A 21,202-nucleotide genomic window follows, 5' to 3' on the forward strand; every position below is an offset into this window, starting at 1 on the left:
GCTCGACTTGTTAGAATGCAAATATGTAACGACAACCTGTTTATTTAGCTGGCTCAAAGATCGAAACACACTTCTATTGGAATTAATGGCTGTATTATTATATGAAAATATACTTAGGCTTAACTATTCTTATTATTATTAAAAAATATTTCGTTTTTTTTTTCAAAATATAAGATGAACGAAAATCTAAACTAGATGCTATTTAACTTTAAATATATATATGTTTTACTTGAAGCACAGTGATTCGATCTCTGTCATTGAAAGATTGTTACAGGATGCAAGACCATAGTTAATTTGATACATAAATTAACTTACTGAGCTGAAAAATATGAATAAAACGGAACAGCTGGAAGGAGGACAATAACCTAATACTACACTATATCAAGTCCACTATAGCTGGTCCACGGTCCGGTTGAGAAAGAAGGAGGAGAAGGTGTAACATCTCGTTAAAAATCCTTGTTTCGCCTGGCCCATGTGATAGTATCACGTGAGGGCCCCTTGCCAGTGTATGGCGAAGACCTCAATGGCGGCGATGGCGGAGAATGAGGAATTCAGAGCGACGGATCTGGCAGACGAGGTAACCTATCATTTTGGGACTGATACGGATGGAACCCATTGTCCTGTGGGATCAGGAGAGATCCTCGAAGGCTAACAGAGCAAACGCTGACAGAAAATCCTGGATATACTCTCTATTACACTAACGGCTTCCTAGGAAGGGGGATGAACTGGTAGGAGCTTAAAATCCTCAACGGCATACTAGGCGAAGGGACAACAGAAGTGTCCCCTGCAGCTTGAAAGACGGACTTAAGGGTGTAGCAGGTTCGGAAATTCCCTTCGTCGTAACTACTGCGCCACTGACCACAGTTCCCGAACCTCTCAACAAACGTGTGTTCGTTGTTGTGCGGCAACATTTCCACACCAGACGATACCACACACAGGCGTCTTCTGAAGAACGTAGCACATCACCATTAGCCTTGCAACGATCGGGGAGTTGGGAAGAGAGCAGGATCGTATCGTATGATCGTTCCTGGTGACGAACCGGCTCGTAGGTGACGAATGTTTGACCACCGCTTTGCTTGAGGAGAGGCTGTACTGCATCTCGTATGGTACCTTCGTGACTGAGCAGGCCTATTCAGGAGCCACTCTGCTCGCCCCGAAAGGGGAGACGGTTGTAAAAGGTGCCCTAGACGTAGTCAGCCTGTATATTAAACCCTGCTGGGAAGCCGCGCTCAGAAGATGTACATGTGGTCGACGGAATGATACGGTAAATCGACCAGAAAGGCGAACAGTTATTGTTTATCTTGAACTTAAAAGATTTTCGGTCAATATTGCGGCACTGTGTGAAACTATAAGACCAGACGAAGGACAAATCAAAAAACAACGAAGTGGATGATAAGCAGTTCATGAACTCCTTGTTTATGGTGTTGTCTATGCTATCACAAACGAACTTGTTCTTCACTTTGATAAACTCCCTTCTGGCATAAGCAAAACATCACTAGCCTAGGCCTCAAACTCACCAATAAACAATGCGTTTCAATTATTAGTACAAACGCCCCGATGGAGGTTCGAGTCCTCCATCAGGCATGGGTGTGTGTGTTTGTCGTTAGGATAAATTAGGTTAAGTAGTGTGTAAGCTCAGGGACTGATGACCTATCAGTTAAGTCCCATGAGATTTCACACACATTTGAACATTTGAACAAACGCCCCAACCCTCACTTGTGAAGACGATAAAAGGAAAGCCTTTTACTCCCAATCTGAAATGTATCCAACAAGAATACCCCAAGCTGACGAAAAAATTCTCTTGGGAGCCTACAACACACCAGTAGCAGGGTCTCAACACCAGGCCCAAAATAATTTGAAAAGAGGGGGTAGGAAAGCGCAGCTTTAACGGAACTCTTCTGATCACAAAATGCTCAGAGCACGACTTTGTTATCCCTAACACTATCTTCAGGCATAATTATAATTTTAAAACTTCATGGAAACATCCACAGTCAAAATACTGACACATTATGGTTTATGTAATTTTGAGCTCCAGAGCCCAACCCGATGTCATTATTACGAAATCTTTGACGAGTGCTGATGACTGCTGAATGGACCAGTGACTGATACGGGCTGTGATGATCCTACCCATTCAATTTCAGTGCAGAAAACTGAGACAACTTGTAAAATCTAAAATGAAAACAGACTTTCTTAAAGATAGCAGCAACAAAGAAAAATTCCAAAAACTCTTGAATGAGAGGCTGTCGGATAAATAATCTGAAAGCACTGAAGAACACTGGAACACTCTGAGGGCTGTATAAATGTCATCTGTTAAAGAATCAGTTGAATACTGCAAGACCAAACACCAAAAAATGGTTTGACGAAAATGAGCGAGAAATTCAGGCAGGACTAAACAAAAGAGAAAGGCACACTAACTTGGCAGAGCAATTCTGAGACAATCACCGAGAAAAGACAATATGAGGAAGCAGGTGGAAGGGCAGAGGGAAAACTCATGCTTTGAAAAACAAATGCGTGATGATGAGATCTCAAGAAATGCAATATCTGGCAGAAACTAACGACGCTCAAGCTCTCTTCTGCATGACGAAAACTATATATGGCCCAGTAACCTAAATCTAGGGATGGTGCTGCCCTCCCGAAGAATAGCTACTCCATTAACACACGACGGAAGAACGACTTCCACAAACTCTTCAATAAAACACATTTTCTACAATTCCGCAAGAACTTACAAAACCTCACCTTGGCGAAGTCTCTTTTCTACAACAAATGAAAAAGCTTTTAAACAACGGAGAAACAACAAATCTGCCGGGACAGAAGGAATCCTCGCTGAATTTATGATTTATGGACGTACCGTCCCTGAATGTATACTAATTCTCATTGTCAGACCATTCCTACTTATTTCAGGGATGCATAGCCAGCTACCATCTTCAAAAAAGGCGACAGAACCGACCGTGATAACTACTATGAAATACACTTTCTATATGCTGGAAAAATACTTGTTCGATTTATATCCAACCGCCTCTAAATGTAAAGAACAACAACATCCTCTGTAAATGATATTCATAGATTTTTTTGTGACTTTGACTCAGTCGAGAGAAATGCCTTTCGGAACATCTTACTTAAAATAGGATGTTGTGAAGTACATTAACATTCTTAGGCTACTACTCGATAACATGAATGGCACGGTTTTTGTCAACAATAGCCCTGGTGCGAATTTAGAAATCACAGTGAGTGCGAAGCCGGTTTGTGTGATAGCTCACATTTTCGTTTCAATATTTATCAGAACTATACTTCATTTTGTCGATGGGAAGCTGCCAAAGTGCTCACAAATAGAATAGAGGACTGGTAGCGGTTTATTCGTCTCAGCAGAGTACTAGCCTAGACTGAAGTAGAATCGTCATTGAACTACAATATGGAGATCATAATGTTCTCTCGCCAACTCAGATTAAGACTTAAAATGTACGCTTAATCATTTAATGACACATTAATCTAAGCCTTAACATCCATAAGACGTAGATCCTACATCCAACTACACCCATCTCTACTGCCATACCCCCAGGAATCGAAGTCCGAGGCAAAGTTCTGTAGAACATAGAACACTTCACATACTATGGCAGCCATCTTTCAGGAAATTCAGATATTGATGCTGAAATGTAATATCGCTTCAAATGTGCTAGTGCAGCTTTTGGTCATCTTCGCATCAGGGCCTTTGACAACCATAATATCAGCATTAAGGCAAAGCTGTATGTAAACCATGCTACTATTATACTATCTCTCACATAAGCTTCCGAAGCATGTACTACTTACAGGGACCACATACGATGTCTGGAAAAGTACCATCAGCGCTGCCTAAGAAGAATTCTAAGGGTAAGATGGCAAGATCGGCGCACTAAGTTTAGTGCTCTGGAAGAAGCAAACTCTAGTAACATTGAATCCACGATCATCAAGCACCAGCACTGTTGACGGGTGACGTTGCTTGGAAGCCTGAATCACGTCTACCAAAACGAAATATTGTGCACTCCCAGCGAAAGGATGGCCAAGGAAAACTTGGAAGACCACAGATATGATACAAAGATTTAGTAAAGACAACATGAAAAGATGTTAACTTCAAACTGATCATTTGAAAACTACTGCATTTAACCGTCCAGTATAGTGCTGCAGTGTTTGGGGAGCTATTCAGCGCTTCGAGAATCTGAAGCGGAAAATAGAAAGTGACAAGTGCAATGGAAGGAAATAACGATAACTCCTGAAAATAAGTAACGCTACGCAACCATTCCCATTCAGATCAAACGTGTGTCAACGATGTGGAAGAATCTGCAACTCCAGGATTGGTCTCTATAATCATTGAATACCCCAGAGAAACTGAGTTTCGGAGAAGATAATAGTACTCCTCAGCGAGTAAGAGCCATTCACACTTTATCATTTTCAGGAATATGGTACACGGTTTTTAAGCACAACGCACGCAGAGTAAAGTAAAGAAACCATCGGCAACCAGCACGCTAGCGTCATCACAGCGTCGTCAGAGCGTCGTAGCCTGGCGGACAGCTTACTTCGACCGCATGCGCGCAGCAGCCAAACACAACGCTGCTGGAACTGTGAAGTATACAGTTCCATAAAAAGATTTTTTATTTTTTTGACATAAAATGGGCTATGGCTGCTGCTTAAGCATTACATACTGTGCAAGTATAAAGAAAGAATTAAACTAAATATGACCCATCGTTAATTTTTTTCGTTAACAGAGGGTGTTGGAGTTCCGCAGTGTCTATAAGCAAGACGCCACTGGTTGCCAGCCATAAGTGTAGTAACAGAATAGCTCGCCGATCACAATTTGGATTTAAAAACGGTGATTCTATTGATTCATCTATTTAAGCATTTACTGAGCACATCACAAATATTTAAATGATGAAATGTCACCAACTGGGAATTTCCGTGACTTATCGAAGGCTTTTAATTATGTGAGTTATCTTATTCTCTCAGAGAAGTTAAGTGATTATGGAATACATATTTCGTTAAATGCCACGTTTACTTCTTATTTAAGAAACAGGATGCAGAATGGTACCGCAAGCTGTTCGAGTAACGTGGTGAGGGAAACCAACTTATCTGCATTGGGAAAAGTTACAATGGAGGTCTCACAGCGTTCGACCACTCGCTTCAAAATGGTTAAAATGGCTGTAAGCACTAAGGTCATCAGTCCCCTAAACATAGAACTACTTAAACCTAACTAAAGTACATCACACACATCCATGCCCGAGGCAGGATTCGAACCTGAGACCGTAGCACCCGCGTGGTTCCGGACTGAAGCGCCTAGAACCGCTCGGTCACAGTGGCCGACCGACCACTGGCCAACTACTCTTCATCTACATCTACACGATCACTCTGCAATTCACAGAGGGCAGGCGGTTCATACTTCTCTACCGTTCCACCGTCGAACAGCGTGCGGGAAGCCAAAAACTTAAATCTTTCCCTGCGAGCTCTGATTCTCTTATGTTATGATGATCATTTCTCCCTATGTAGTGGGGCGCCAAAATAATATATTCACTTGCTGAGGAGAAAGTCAGTGATTGAAAATTCATTTTAATGTCCTAGCACAGTGAAAAATGCCTTTGTTTTTATGACTGCCACCCCAATTCGTGTATCACATCAGTGACACTCTCCCCACTATTTCGCGATAGTACAATACGATCTACTCTTCTCTGAAATTTTGCCATGTCCTTCGTCAGTCCTGTCTGATGCGGATCCAACACGTACAGTAGCACTCCAGAAGGAGGCGGACAAGCGCAGTGCTAGCAGTCTCTTTAGTAAACCTGTGGCATTTCCTAAGCGTTCTGCCAATAAATCGCAGTCTTTGGTTTGCTTTCACCACAACATTACCTATGCACTCGTAACTGTAATCCCTTAATTCTTGAGTTTATAGCCCTTAGATTTGTGTGATTAATTGTGCAGCTGGAATTTCGCATCTTCTGTTTAACGTTCGTGTGAATGTCTTCACATTTTTCATGATTTTAAGTCGAATGCTACTTTTTGTACCATATCTTGATCAAATCTGTTTCTAATTCGTTTTGATCATCTGATGTTTTTACATAACAGTGAATGACAACATTATCTGCAAAAAATCTGAGATTGTCTCCTAAATCGGTTTTTTAGATCAGTAACCCCCCCACCCATGAACCATGGACCTTGACGTTGGTGGGGAGGCTTGCGTGTCTCAGCGATATAGATGGCCGTACCGTAGGTGCAACCACAACGGAGGGTTATCCCCTGAGAGGCCAGACAAACGTGTCGTTCCTGAAGAGGGGCAGCAGCCTTTTCAGTAAGTGCAGGGGCAACAGTATGGATGATTGACTGATCGTGCCTTGTAACACTGTGCTGTGCTGGTACTGCGAACTGCTGAAAGCAAGAGGAAACTGCAGCCGTATTTTTTCCCGACGCCATGCAGCTTTAGAGAGCTGCATCCAACCAATCTCAGCACTGAAGACCACAACAACAGCAACAGATCAGGAACAATAGAGGGCGTTTAGCACTTCCTTCGCGATAACTTTCCGTCATTTATTACGAACTGTGATCTTTCTGGTAGTAAATCACAAGTTCAGTGATGCAACTCAGACTGCATTTCACAGGCACATAATTTAATTAGATGCTCTTGTCAGGAACAATGTCAAAAGCCTTCTGGAAATCTAAAAATATGGGGTCAGTTTAACCTCCCCGGCCCATAGCATTCATAACTTCGTGAGAATAAAAAGCTAGTTGCGTTTCACCAACATGATATTTTCTGAATCCGTGTTGGGTATTTGTCAGTAAATCGTTTTATTCGATATGATTCATAACGTTGAGTATAATATATGTTCCAAAATCCTACCGTAAAACGACATTAATGGTGTGGGTCTATAATTCGGTGGATTATTCCTATTTCCTTTCTTGGGTATCTGTGCGATTTTCGGAATTTCCCAGTCTCTGGGTTTGGTTCTTTGAACGAGAGAGCAGTTTTATATGATCGCTAGGTATGGAGGTATTGTATCAGCATACTCTGAAAGTAACCTGACAGGTATACAGTCTGAACCGGAAGCTTTGCATTTCTCAAGTATTTTAAGCTCTTTCACTTCGCCAAGGTTGTCTACTTCTAAGTTACTGATCATGAGGTAGCTATTCTTGATTCGAATTCTGGAATATTAACTTCGTCTTTTTTTGTGAAGGAAGTCTGTTTTAGTGGCGTCCTCATCAGTAACACCACCATTGTTATGTCTCAGTGAAGCTATTGATTGTGTCTTGCCATGGGTGTCCTTTACATACGACCAGAATCTCTTGCTTTGCTTTATGTTAATGATACGCCACTTTATTTGAATCAGATGGCAGGATTAGTCCTATTTGCGGATGATATACGCATATTGTGAATCTGAGCATGGAGTGTGTGCATGGTAAATACTATGGGACCAAAATGCTGAAGTCATCAGTCCCTAGGCTTACACACTACGTAATCTAACTTACGCTAAGGACAACACACACCCATGCTCAAGGGATGACCCGAATCTCCGACAGGGGAGCTGCGCAACTGTGGCAAGACGCCCTAAACCGCATGGCTACCCTGCGCGGCTCTGAGCAAAGAAGATTCAACAGAAGTCAGTGAATGGTTTTATACAAATGGCTTATCTTTTAACTTTGACAAAATACAGTTCATTTAGTTTCGTTCTGTCCAAAACATCCCAACTCCTATTGCCCTAGAGTATGAATAAGAAGCAATAAGCAGAGTAGATAACTGTAAGTTATTAGGTGTGCGTACTGATGAAAACAAACTGTGAATATCATATAGTAGACTTACTAATACATTTAAGTTTGTCTGCTTTTGTCGTAAGTATAATTTCCAACTTCGCTGACATCGATGTCAGTAAGTTAACATATTGTGCTTTTGAAACTTCCTGGCAGATTAAAACTGTGTGCCGGGCCGAGAAACGAACTCGGGACCTTTTCCTTTCGCGGGCAAGTGCTCTACGAACTGAGCTACCCAAGCACGACTCACGCCTCGTACTCACAGCTTTACTATTGTGCTTTTGTCATTCATTGCTTAATATTCTGGGGTAACTCCTTGCTTAGGCAAAAGGTGTTCACTGCAAATAAGACGGTAATTAGGAGTATGTGTGAAGTTCACACAGGTACATCTTGTATGTATCTCTTTCAGTAGCTGGGAGGACGAAGCACCGGCTCATAGTACATTTATTCGCTTATGAAATTTGCTATCAACAGTGCATCTAATTTTGAGAGAGCAAAGATAATCGAACGTCTATCACTGGGAGGAAAAACGATCTGTATTATTCTTCAATGAATCGTTGGCACAAAAATAGGTGAAATATCTAGCTTTGAAGCTTTCTGACAATGTCCCCGTGGAAGTACATAGCAGAAGCGTTTTGAATTTAGATTAAAGAGGTTTCTCCTTACCAACAACTTATATACCATAGGAGAATTCTTGGATAGAAAGAGTTACACATTAGGAAACTGTAAATGATTAGAATTTGGTCATACAAGTTTACTTTTTACATATGTTTTAAGTTTTGTGTAAGCGTTCTATATTTGTTCTGTTGACACGTTCCACAGCATTAAGTAAATCGTGAATCTGATTTATGCAACAAGGAACTGACAAACTGATTAATGACCCATCATCATCGTCGTACCTTTCGCCAGTGATTTAACTCCTGTGCAACAAAAAAAGGTAAGTCTGACAAGTACATATATTTAACTATTACTAATCTCAGAAATGCGAGTTGTTTATTTTCCTTATTTATATTTTGCTCATTATTCATGCTCGTTTGTCATTGTTGCAGATCCTGCAAGCAGTTGGTGCGAAGGCAGGGTCCTTAGCTGGAAAGTCGACACGTGTGACAACTGCCTGCAAAAGAATGTACGCCTTCTTCTGCTAATGCAGTTTACCATTGAGACATTTGCTACGTTTCATTTCTACGATTACAACTCGGACACTTTATTTCTTTCAGCGCTACAGAATCTGGGAATAGGAGCAGAGAACCTGTGGTCTTGTAGCCACCTCCTCCTGATCTACCAGTGGTAGATCCGCTAGCAGCACACCCAAAAGCAGCAGAGGATCTGCAGTTGTGGAACAAGGAGAAGAAGAAGGCTGCCTTCCGAGGATGAGGATGAATTTTGTCAACCCACCTAATAATAGTGTTAAAATGGGTGCACCGACATTAAAACACGCTAAATTTTATGTTCTCGAATTGGTTGCTCTCGATTCTACATTTATAAGTCGTATAGGTAGTGGCGTGATAGATAATAGGCAAGGAGCCTAGACATTTCTTGGATGCTGATTTCACATTTTCGAGAACAAAATTCGTGTGAATAATGAACATCTTAAGATCAATGTTTCTCTAGTCTGAAGGTTTCTGTTGTTTCCCCATGCAGACAAAGAAAAACTGGTGTATCTCAATACAATACTTGCAAGTATAATACTGACCAAAACTACTAATGATTGGTATTCAACTAATGTCACTGATCAGCAGTTACGGATACTGAAACATTTTAAAACAGATATTCTGCCTGGGCGTTGAAGGAAAAGCTTCAATTACATATTAACATTAATGAAAACCAGCAGTTTTATGCGGGAGTACCGACAAAACAGTCCAAAATGACAGCAAACAAAACTGCAATAGTTAATGTTAAGTCAAACGATAATGATAGTTTAAGTGGTCTGTGCTAGTAGGTTTATATACTAAGGTGACAAATGTCATGGGATAGCGATATGCACATATACAGATGGCGGTAGTATTGCGTACAAAAGGGATAAAAGGGCAGTTCATTGACGAAGCTGTCATTTGTACTCAGATGAGTCATGTGAAAAATGATTATAGTGGCACGGCGGGAATTAATAGATTTTGAAGGCGGAATGGTAGTTGGAGCTAGACACATGGGGCACTGCATTTCGGAAGTTGTTATTGAATTTTGTATTACGAGCTTACGAGCAAAAGCGTTAAGAGTGTGCCGAGAGAACCAAATTTCAGGCATTACCTTTCACCACGGAGAATTCAATGACCGCCGGCCTTTACTTAACGACCAAGAGCAGCGGCGTTTACATAGAGTTGTCAGTACTAACAGACAAGCAACATTCGCGTGAAATAACCTCTGAAATCAACATAGGACGTACGACGAACGTGTCCGTTAGGACAGTGCGGCGAGATTTGGCTTTGATATCTATGGTAGCAGACGACTGGGAACTCGCGGTTACATTATATACGTCCCGATTTTAGATGGTAAGAACTAATGGTATTGTGGGGTCGTATCGCAAGGAGCCATGGACCCAAGCTCTCAGTAACAAGCTGTACAAGTTGGTGGCACCTCATTGATGGAGTGGGTTGTGTTTTCGTGGAATGAATTGGGTCCTCTGTTCAAAATGAACCAATCATTGTGTGTAAATGGTTATGTTTGGCTACTTGGCGACCATTTTCAGTACTTCATGGGCATCACATTCCGAAACAAAAGACAGAATTTTTACTGACGTAAATGTACCTTGTCACAGGACTACAATTGTTCTGTATTGGGTTGAATAATATTCTGGACAATTTGACGATCCAGATCATCTGATATGAATTCCATCTAAACACTTATCGGACCTAATGGAGGTCAGTTTTTGCGCAAAATACTTCACGACCAACACTTTCACAATTATTATGGACGGCTAAAGAGGCAGCATGGCTCAATATTTCAACAGAGAACTTCAAGTTACTTGTTGAGCCATCGATTTACTGCATTACGCCGGGCAAAAGGAGGTCCAACAAGATATTAGCAGGTACCTCATGACTTTTGTCATCTCAATTTATGTTGTAAATTAGAATGCACACTGTGTGCCTAAATATATTCTAATTGCAGACAATTTTATCCATTGAAGACATCCATGTTGATTAGGTCCATTATACAACTCAAGTTAGCAGTTTCAGCCATTGCCTTCATATAATATGGGAGTAAGCCAAAACCAGTTATGTGAATTGTATAATGTACGTGATCAAAATCAACGTTTATAAATAATAGGCACAGAAATTAGAATTTGTCTACGTAACGTTTTCTGCTGAGTTCAATCATGTTCACCTTTACGAAAAACAAAATGAAGACAACCCTGTAAATTTCTATGGCATCCAGTATACAGAAGATGACTGCATAGTCATAGGTGATAACACAGACATCCAAGAATTCTGTGTTGTCCCAATGCATATCACAAAACACCATCGTGAGAGACATGTAAATCTATTAATGCAGAATGTTGCTAAACACAAACACACACAAAAATGCAGAGCCGTTATGAAATACATGGATGTAGTCGCAATTGTGAATGCCAACAACGATCGTCTGTGCAAGGGAATGATGACAGAAACTCGAAACCGGATTTCCCACACACGCAGGGGGCCGCCTTAATCGTATTGGCAATCCGTGCACGACTCACAACCAAACCCAGACTACCATATTTTGACATTTCTAAGTCACAGACTGTACTCGTAAACTTTCTGTAATTCCGGTGCAGATGAGGACATTTTAACTGAAAGTTTCTTCCTGGTACCAGCAGATAAACACGATATTACAACGTCTGCATTGTTATAAAAAAGCAATGCAATGTACCCTCGACATTAATTGCTGTTATATTCTGCAGCAACAAACCTACACTGAGTTGATAAAGAGTTGGGATACCTCCTAATATCTTGTCGGGCGCTGAGCCATGCTGCCTCCAAGGCCGTCCATAATTGCGAAAGTGTCACTAGTTTAGGATTTTCTGCACAAACTGACCTGTCAATGATTATGTGCCGTAAACGTTCGATGAGATTCATTTCGGACGATTAGGTGGCCATATCATTCTCTAGAAGTGTCAACAATGTTCTTCAAACCAATCGCAAACAACTGTGGCCCACTGGTATGGAGCATTGCTACCCATCAAAATTACATGATTTCTAAGTTGCCTAACATAATCATTTCCAGTCAATGATCAGTTGAAACAGATGAGAGGATGCAGTTCATTTCACGTAAACACAGCGAACTTCATTATGGAGCCACCACCAGATTGCACAGTGCCTTGGGTCCATGGCTTCGAGGGATCTGCGCCAACTTCCAACCCTGCCATCAGCTTTTACCAACCGGAATAGGAGCTCATGTAACCATGCTGTGGTTTTCCAGTCAACTAGGATTGAACCGATACGATCAAGAGCGTAGGGGAGGAGCTGCAGACCATGTATTGTTCACAAAGGCACTCGCGTCGATCATCTGCTGCCATAACCGACTAACACCGTATTTCGCCGTACTGTTCTAACGGATACCTTTGTCGTGCATCCCACATTGATTTCTGGAGCGTATTTCAGTCGTTACTTGCATGCTATTTTGGAATCGTGTCATTATTCAGTTCATGCAACTACCAGTTCATTGCGCTGCAAATTCCTCCGCTTATGGAATGAGCGATTCTCGAACGTGTTGTTGCAAAGCAGAGGTCCCTCCCAGAAGAGTCAAGGAGACTGATGAGAGCGTGGAAACAGTGAAGATACCCGGTGGCAGCAACATGAAGTGCACATGGCTTGCACAAGGCTTCACAAGGTGACTGCCATTCCCACGTCACAGCCATTTCGCAGTGAGAGAATGCCAAGTTCACAAGACTGTTGAGCTGATACCCACACAGATGCTCAGATCGTGATGTTCCAGAGACCTCTCGCGGCATCAATAGAATTCGCTAAAAATGGATAACCGTGTCGCATACCTGGCAGCTCGTTTCCTGTACAATTCTCAGTCAACAGTGAGCTCACAGGTAAGAATTTCGCTTGCTCGACGGGGAATGTGTTCCCATTTTATTTAGTAAATATAGACTGTTCCTTCTTGCATTGATAAACATACTGTTGACGCACACATTGTTCCAAACCACTGTACCTTGTGAATGTATGGGTTTTATTTTGTCAAGTTGTGCAGTGGATTGATCCAACAAGTTTCCTTTGGCCCCTGCAAGAAACGATTTCCACCTACACTACTGCAGAAGGCAGACAGACGCTCCTAATGTACCAACAAGAACTGCTTGAAGAACATTCAGCAACAAATATCTTCCGGAGTCGTCCACTGTAAGGAAAACATATAAAAATATTCTATATTCTTATGTAACTAGTGGAATACTTGGGTACTGGAGTATTGCTAGTTAGTGTAAGAAAACATTAAACGAACGAAAAATATTATTTCTTGCAAAGAAATTCTGAGAAATCAAGTGAAACTTTTTTATATATTAATAAATTTCCGGCTTCTTTTCAGAACAATGGATTCCCTCTTATGGATAGGAATGCTACTATTATACAAAGTACGGAAAAGTTCTTTTCTCCCTTTTCTTTAAGAATATTATTTACTCGGCAGAATGGCTGAGAGCCGCACTTGCGCAACTTGAATAACTTTTCTAGGTACTGTCAAGGCTGTCGAGTGAGAAATGTAATGGAATGTACTGTTAGGGAGGAAAGATGGGGCTCGCATACCTTGTAGGGCACAATAAAGTGAGCAACGACGACTGTTGCCTGCGTCGCTCGCTGCTGACAAATAACACAACTACCTCTTTCTATCTGGATTGACCTACGCCAATCAGACTCTCCCTATGTCTTGATAAAGTCAAGGACTCCTATCCGCCCCTAGTCTAACTATTGGCGTGGTACACCAGTCAGATAACCAGTCCACCACAATGCAACTCAATATTCGGCCCCAGGCATTTAACTAGTAGTCTGTCCGTGTTGTCACCGCACAATAAGTGTGGCGGCCAACACAGTGAACAACGCTTAATTACGAGCGACTCAATATAGAGTATCACTCCGTTTCGCTAACTACACAGGTGCTCTCCCAGTGAAGTACTAAGGAGAGACTATGTTCCTCGCTCTTTGCGTACATGTACGAGCGCACTCTCTCTCTTTATGTGTTCCCGCTCCAGGAGTGACAACGGAACGGCCCCCCTCCACGCAAAAAAGTGAAAGGGTATATCCTTCGCTCTCTTCCCTCACTCCTCTGGCTCTTTGCAACAGAAATATTCCGCCAATCAGCGTTGCTCTTTTAAACAGGAGTATGACGTTTCGTTTAAGTCGACCAATGGGGAAATACGTACCATCTCCGTTAAGCGTATACTGTCTTCCTGTGACAACTCCGTAACTATGCAGTCGGTCCGTCCTCACAATGTAGCGGAATTTGCTTTCAAGTCGAACACGGGCGTTGTTATCCCTTGGCTCTGGCAAAAGCTGTCCTCTCTCTAGGTGGTTGCCCCGGCCGAAGTAGGTGTGTGTTGACTCACCCCTCTGAAGGGACGGGCTTCCCAGTGGGCTGGTTGCCTCTTTAGAACGAAACCTTCTGTGGCCATTATGTTGTGCACGCCAACCTCGAATTTTTCAGCCTTGGTGCGCATATCGCTTGCATGATGTCATACAAAATTGACTCTACCTTACCGAATTTGGGTTCGAATGAAGTGTCTTGATATGCAAAATACGATTGTGACGACAGAATATGTAAGGAACGAAGGTCAGGCGACCACGCCACCTTACATATCCTCCCTCCCCCTTCCCTTGTGACAAAGTTTTTGTCTGGGGTTTGTCAACGCCGAGGAAAACATTGACAAAGTCAGGCAAAAATTTTTCTTTTAGATTTTCCAACAAACTTAATCAACCATTCTTAAGAATTGGGCAAACATTGACTTTACATAGGTTGATTTTCCTTGTTGTTGCCATTACGTGTCTCTGTTTTTCTTTTTCATTTCCGAAAGTTGCTTTTAGCATATTAATTATTCTAAACTCGTTTGTGTACAGTGTGTCATGTCTTAGTGTGGTTATTTCTTTCCTTTAGTTAAGGTTTGCATGAATGTTAAGAAAAGCTTTGTTGTATCATTTTGTTTCGTTTATTTATTTCTTTTGTGTGTCATTGGTTTTTTTAACCTTTATCTTAATTCTATCCTCGGTACTAACGTTATGATTGCAACAAAAATATATTTATGAACATTCTTTACAGAAGGAAAATACTACATAATTCTTTTTATAATAAGCGATTGTATGACTATCCTAATTTATTTTCTTTCTTAAAAATTTTGGAGGTATCTATAAATTAGGAACTGTACATATTTAATAAAACAAATACTTTTACAAGTAGAAATAAAGTTAGTATTATTTACATATATTTAATTTTTATAATCTACACTGGTTATATTTATTCTGTCCATTTCCTTGTTTGACGATCCCCATGGAAGTGCTGGATGGTGGCGACTCACTCATATGGTTGTCACAAGTCATGTGAGGAGCACTCTAGCATGCAATGCAGATCTTATTTGTTGACGTCATCATGAAGTGTTTTTTTTCTTAACTGCCGATGATGACTAGGGTTTATGATATAAGGTGATGTCTTGGTACTCCTTTGCTGTCACGCCTGAAGCAGTATGGCTGTTGGATTATTGTAGTAATTTGGTAATTACCGTAGATCGTCATCTAATATATGTACCGTGACGTCTTGGTACTTCACATGCGGTTCTGTATGCGAATTTGGTGATGTGGTAGGGAGAATGAAGTTCATTTTGCTGAATCCATTTCTTGATAATGTTTGTTGGTACCGATTAATATTCCATTTGCCATTCGTTTGTATTTGTTTGACTATTCAAGGTTTATTTTTAGAGAGGTGCTTGTAGTAGTTTCCATCTCTTGAAGTTCATGGAAAGATGTTTGCAACAATTTTCTTTGTAGGATAGGACAGAAATGTATCTTGTTGTCTTCTGCCCTTCTTCGTCTTGCATCTGTTGTTATTCTCTTCTTTCTTGCATTCTTCAGTTCTTCTTTGGCTAGGAATATGTGAATTTTAATGTAGGAGATATATAGGATTTGTAGGATCTTAATGTCTTTCCAAATTTAAGTTGATGAGTTTCTTTCTTGTACCTTCTTTGTAGTCTCGTCGTATCATGAATCTCCCCGCACTTGTCCATGAAGTAGCAGTATCGTGACATATGACATGCCCATTCTGCGTGTTGTTCTTCTGAAGTCCAAACCGGTTACAACCTGCATTTCCAGTGTGCTGTTGGTCTTCATGTTGTTTTTATTGCCCTAAGCGCTTTCTCAACATGTCTGTACCCTCTCAGTCGCTATATCGTGTTGAGGGAGCTGGCGATTGACGTCGGTGGTGATGTCCCTCCGACACTTAGAAATATTTTCAATTTTTGTTTTACATATATTTGTTATTGTTTTTTACAAAAAAACTCTGATTTTATATAATGCTCATAGTGGCAAAAATTATTAGATTGACATATTTCTTTATTCTAGTTATTCATCCTTTTATGGGTTGTGTGTCATTTCTTGTTTGTGTGCATGTTGCAGGATACTGAATACTACCAGAAATTGTTAGCTTGTTTTGTGTTCCTTTTTTGTGATGTTCTGTTGATCTATTAATTTTTCTTTTTAGTGGTTAGTACAAGATAGGGTGTTTCGTTTGCCCCTCTGTCTCTTATCCTTTCTTCTCCTCTACCGTTCCTTTCATTCACATCCTTTTAAATGACTCATATGGTTTTTGGGTCCGTTAGCTCTATGGCATTTTCGTGAGCGATCCTGGAAATTATCATTTGCCCTAGACTGTAAAAAATTTACCAAATATATTTATTAATAAGTTCATCAAGGATGCATGCGAACCACTGTACAGTATCATCATTACATTTAAAAAATATTGTCGTGTACTATGTAATTTTTTCTAATTTCTGTGTTTGTTTAGCCAGTAAGTTTTTGTTTAATCTTGAGGAGGGTCTGATCTTGGTTGTTCTTCACATAAATTTTTAAAGCATTTGTGATAAAATTTTCAAATGGTACGTTTTTTAGGTAATTGATAGATCGTTCTTCATCTCCAATGTTGATTTTCTGGTCCTCTCCCATTCTCTGCGGTGAACGAGACAATTCATCAGCCAGAATATTTTCAGGTCCTGGTATGCATGTTATTGAAAAGTCATACTCCTGCAATACTTGCATCCATCTTGTCAAACGTCCGTGGGTTAATTTGGAAGAGATTAAAGACTCTAATGCTTTATAGTCTGTGTATACTTGTGTTTTTCTGCCAAAGAGAAAATGTCGAAATTTTTGAAATGCCCATACTATGGCTAGAGCTTCTGACTCTGTTATAGGTTAATTCTTTTCTGCTTTCGATAGTACTCTACTTGCAAAGGCTATTGTTTTATGTATTATCTAACCGTTTTCTTCACTTTGTTCAAATAGTACCGCTCCCAGCCCGGTCTTTGCACTATCAGTAACTAGACAGAACTCCTGATTGTAATCTGGGTATGATAAAATCGGAGTATTATTCAATGCCTATTTCAACTTACGAAATTCTTCATCTACCTGTTTATCCCATTTCCAGGTTGTGTTTTCACCTGCAAGTCCACATAGTCTAGGTGCTGCAAGAGAGTCTATCCATATAAATTTTTTGTAAAAATATATCAATCCCAAGAATCTCCTTAAATGTTTCTTGTTGCAGGGAGTAGGAATATTATGAATAGCGTCCATCTTCTTCTCGTCTGGCATTATACCTTGTGCAGATATGTTATGTCCTACAAACTTAATTTTTGATTTTCCAAAATGCGATTTGGTAATGTTAACGGTGACCCCATGTTTTTTCATAATTTGTAGGAAATTACCCAGTATATAATAATGTTCTGCCCAAGTTGCATCCGCCACAAGAACGTCGTCCACATAGCAAGCAATTTTCTGAAGTATGTTGAGATTCAGTATAGAGTTCAGACTGCGAAGAAAGGTAGCTGACGAAATTTTCAGACCAAATGGTAAACGTTTGAATTGGTAGCAACGACCAAAGACAATAAAGTTTGTGTTATCGACTTGAAGATTCCAATTCTATTTGCCAAAACCTTCCACACAAATCCCTGGAAGAAAGGATTTGTACTCCACGGAACTTCTGAATCAACTCCACCAATTTCTCTGGTATATCTGTTTCCTAAATTATAATTGTATTTATTGGTCTCGACTCGAGTACAAAACGTATGCTCCCGTCCTTCTTACTCACAATGTATAAGGGCGAATTATATGGTGACTTGGCTGGTTTAATTATGTCATCATCCAACATTTTTCTGATCTCAAGAAATGCTTGCTCTCGATAAGTATATGGTATGGAATAAGATGGAACACAAAAGGGATTATGGTCTTTGACCTCAAATTTGTATTGAAAATCTTTAATGTTACCAGTCGTTGGTGTAAATACATCCACATGTGATCTCAATATGCCTTTCAAATTTTTCCTATCCTGGAGCGAAATATTACCTATTTCCTCTATTTTATTACTAGTCTCTTGATGAATTTCTTCTATTATTTCTGGTGGGAGTGGGTCAGGGTTTTCCTCAAACTTATATCTAGAGTGTCCCTCTTCCTCTATTTCATCCTCTTCTTGACTTAAATGCAATTTTGGACTGACAGGCCGCCGTGCTCACATGGGCAGTCATTCAGTGAAGCATACTACCGAAATAGCCTAATGAGGTTGCAGGAGGCTGTCAAGACGAAGCATCACGGAAAGCTATTCGAGTATTCGTGCCTTACAACACCGCAGCACAAGATCAAGGCACAGATATTGCTTCATTTATCAAATTTTGCCTCGCTCCCTGTATCCTCACCCGACATGCAGTTACTTCTTCCTCTTTCCTAGGATGAAGAAGCAACTGCGTGGCAAGCATTTCCAGAGTGGCCGTGTTGCGATTTTCTAGATGTTTCCATCAAAGCAGACTACGAGAGTTAAGGTTACCCTCACGTTATCGATCGTTGAGAGAAATGTGTGATATTGAAGGATGAACATCTAAAGAAGGACTAACCCTAATAGGCACAGATCTGTCTCTTAGAGATGAGAGTTAAATACCTGCAAGTATACTTACCACACACATAGAAAAGTAATCCGGTATGTGACTTCTAAATTTATCTTCATTTTTACGATTTTTCTGTGATTAATGAGGTTCATTGTACTTATAGGTTTCAAGCTATTTCCCTTAAAAGCTCTTTTTATAACAGTCAGCTTTATGGTAACAGGTATCAATGGCCTTCGCGACGTTCTTGGTGCTGGGCGGCATCGACGCCATCACAGCCAACACGATGCAGATCCTGGTGGAGAGCGACAGCTCGCTGGACCCGCAGCTTTCAGCAATCGGCGTCTGCACCTGCACGGTGCTGTCCAATGCGGTCTTCTCCCTCGTGGTGGACCGACTGGGGAGGAGGCCGCTGCTGCTCTTCTCCTTAGGCGGTTGCTGCGTCGCCACTGCATCCCTCGGCGTCTACTTCTTCCTCATCGTCTACGCCAGCGAGGGCGCCACAGACGATATCTTCTGGTTGCCTCTTGCCAGTCTCATTGTGTTTTTTGTAAGTAACTAACGTTAGCCTTTCCTCATATGTGAGTGCTTTTGTTTTTATTTGGTCATTAGTAGTGATGGCGCCCTGGACTAACAACGAAGTGTGAAAGGAGTAACGGAAAATTTAACTAGTGTGCCTACCTAGCATGAGAAGACCCAATAGGAGCTAAAATTCCTGCCTTGCACGAGAAAAACGTACACAAGTGTAGTCCTCCTTGAAATATCCACGCCACAGCATTCTTTCATGGCACTAGAGAAACCATAAGTATTGTGTACAATTTCGTACCCAGTGGTAAGGACAGACGGACTTCAGAGTCGTGTAACAACTGTCGGCGTAAGGAAGCTGGACAGGAGTAGAAATGATAAGCAAAAACAGTAAACAGATATGAAACTTCCTGGAAGATTAAAACTGTGTGCCCGACCGAGTCTCGAACTCGGGACCTTTGCCTTTCGCGTGCAAGTGCTGTACCAACTGAGCTACCGAAGCACAACTCACGCCCGGTACTCACAGCTTCACTTCTGCCAGTACCTCGTCTCCTACCTTCCAAACTTTACAGAAGCTCTCCTGCAAACCTTGCAGAACTAGCACTCCTGAAAGAAAGGATATTGCGGAGACATGGCTTAGCCACAAGCCTGGGGGTTTGCAGGAGAGCTTCAGTAAAGACACAGTTTTAATCTGCCAGGAAGTTTCATATCAGCGCACACTCCGCTGCAGAGTGAAAATCTCATTCTAGTAAACAGATAATTTATTTAACTTGTATTCCTCCAAACGAACTAAGACACATTACAAGTAATGCAGCTGGAAAGAGAGTCCAGCTTTTATAATAGCCACTCGGACGAGGACCGCTTTACGAATCGTAAACAATGGTGTCGTCGCCATGAAGTTCCAAGAGCAAGTAGGCCATGTGTCTGCCACAGGTCGTCCTACATCGAGGCGGCAGGGGTACTCGTTGCCCGCAGCAGCCGGAGGCGTAGCCCAGTGGGCGCGCAACATTGGGTCTTCCAGATCCCTCGCGACCACTAGTGGCGTCAGACGGAAACTTGCAATTCCGTTGCCAATTCCGCGTCGCCCGTGGGGTGCTATTGATACGTGACACCACAAAAACAGAATGATTCAGTACGTCTACGTTTTATCAATGGGCTACATAGTAGAAATTGGAGGAAGAAGAGTAGGGTGTTTGAGATTTGCTGATGACATGGTCCTAGCCACAGGGGAAAAAGAATTACAGGATTAGGTGGACATCATTGCAACTAACGGAAAAAAATATGCAACGAAAATTAACACAAACAAAACAAAAGTATTGGCACTCGGAGGAAATAAGGAAATAGAAATCATGCTGAATGGAGAAATACTAGAACAGGTGCAAAATTTTAAGTATCTTGGAAGCAGGATAGACACCGACTGGAAGTGCACCACAGAAATTAAAACAAGGATAGCAATGGCAAAAGAGGCGTTTTATAAGAAAAGGAGAATTTTCTGCAGCGGTCTGGACAGAGAACTCAGAAAGAGACTCATAAAGTGTCTTGTATGGAGTTCTTCTATATGGCGCTGAAACATGGACTACGAGGAAAAAGGACAGAGAAAGGCTGGAGGCTTTTGAGATCTGGACAGGGCGGAAGATGGAAAGAATAAGTTGGATGGACAGAGTAAAAAATGAAGAGGTACTGAGAAGAGTGGGAGAGAAAAGACAGGTACTAGATGTAATAAAGAGAAGAAATAGAAATTGGATTGGGCATATATTAAGAAAGAATGACAGACTTATGAAAACAGTTTTAGAAGGTTATGTAGAAGGGAAAGGGAAGCGAGGAAGGAAGAGGTTCCAGATACTGGATGACGTGATGGACGGTACAACATACAGCAGCCTTAAGAAG

The 21,202-nt window shown here is 41.2% G+C and overlaps 1 protein-coding gene across 1 annotated transcript in view; it reads left to right on the plus strand.

The window, feature by feature from the left end:
• The window catches only part of LOC126267201 (facilitated trehalose transporter Tret1-like), a 122,457-nt gene that overhangs the window by 55,630 nt on the left and 45,625 nt on the right, over positions 1-21,202 (plus strand). Inside the window, exon 4 of the mRNA XM_049972170.1 lies at positions 19,014-19,340. Within this exon, the coding sequence (XP_049828127.1) occupies positions 19,014-19,340 (327 nt within the window). The remainder of the gene's footprint in view (positions 1-19,013; positions 19,341-21,202) is intronic.

The sequence above is a fragment of the Schistocerca gregaria genome, chromosome 4, assembly GCF_023897955.1.
Source record: "Schistocerca gregaria isolate iqSchGreg1 chromosome 4, iqSchGreg1.2, whole genome shotgun sequence".
Lineage (NCBI taxonomy): Eukaryota > Metazoa > Arthropoda > Insecta > Orthoptera > Acrididae > Schistocerca > Schistocerca gregaria.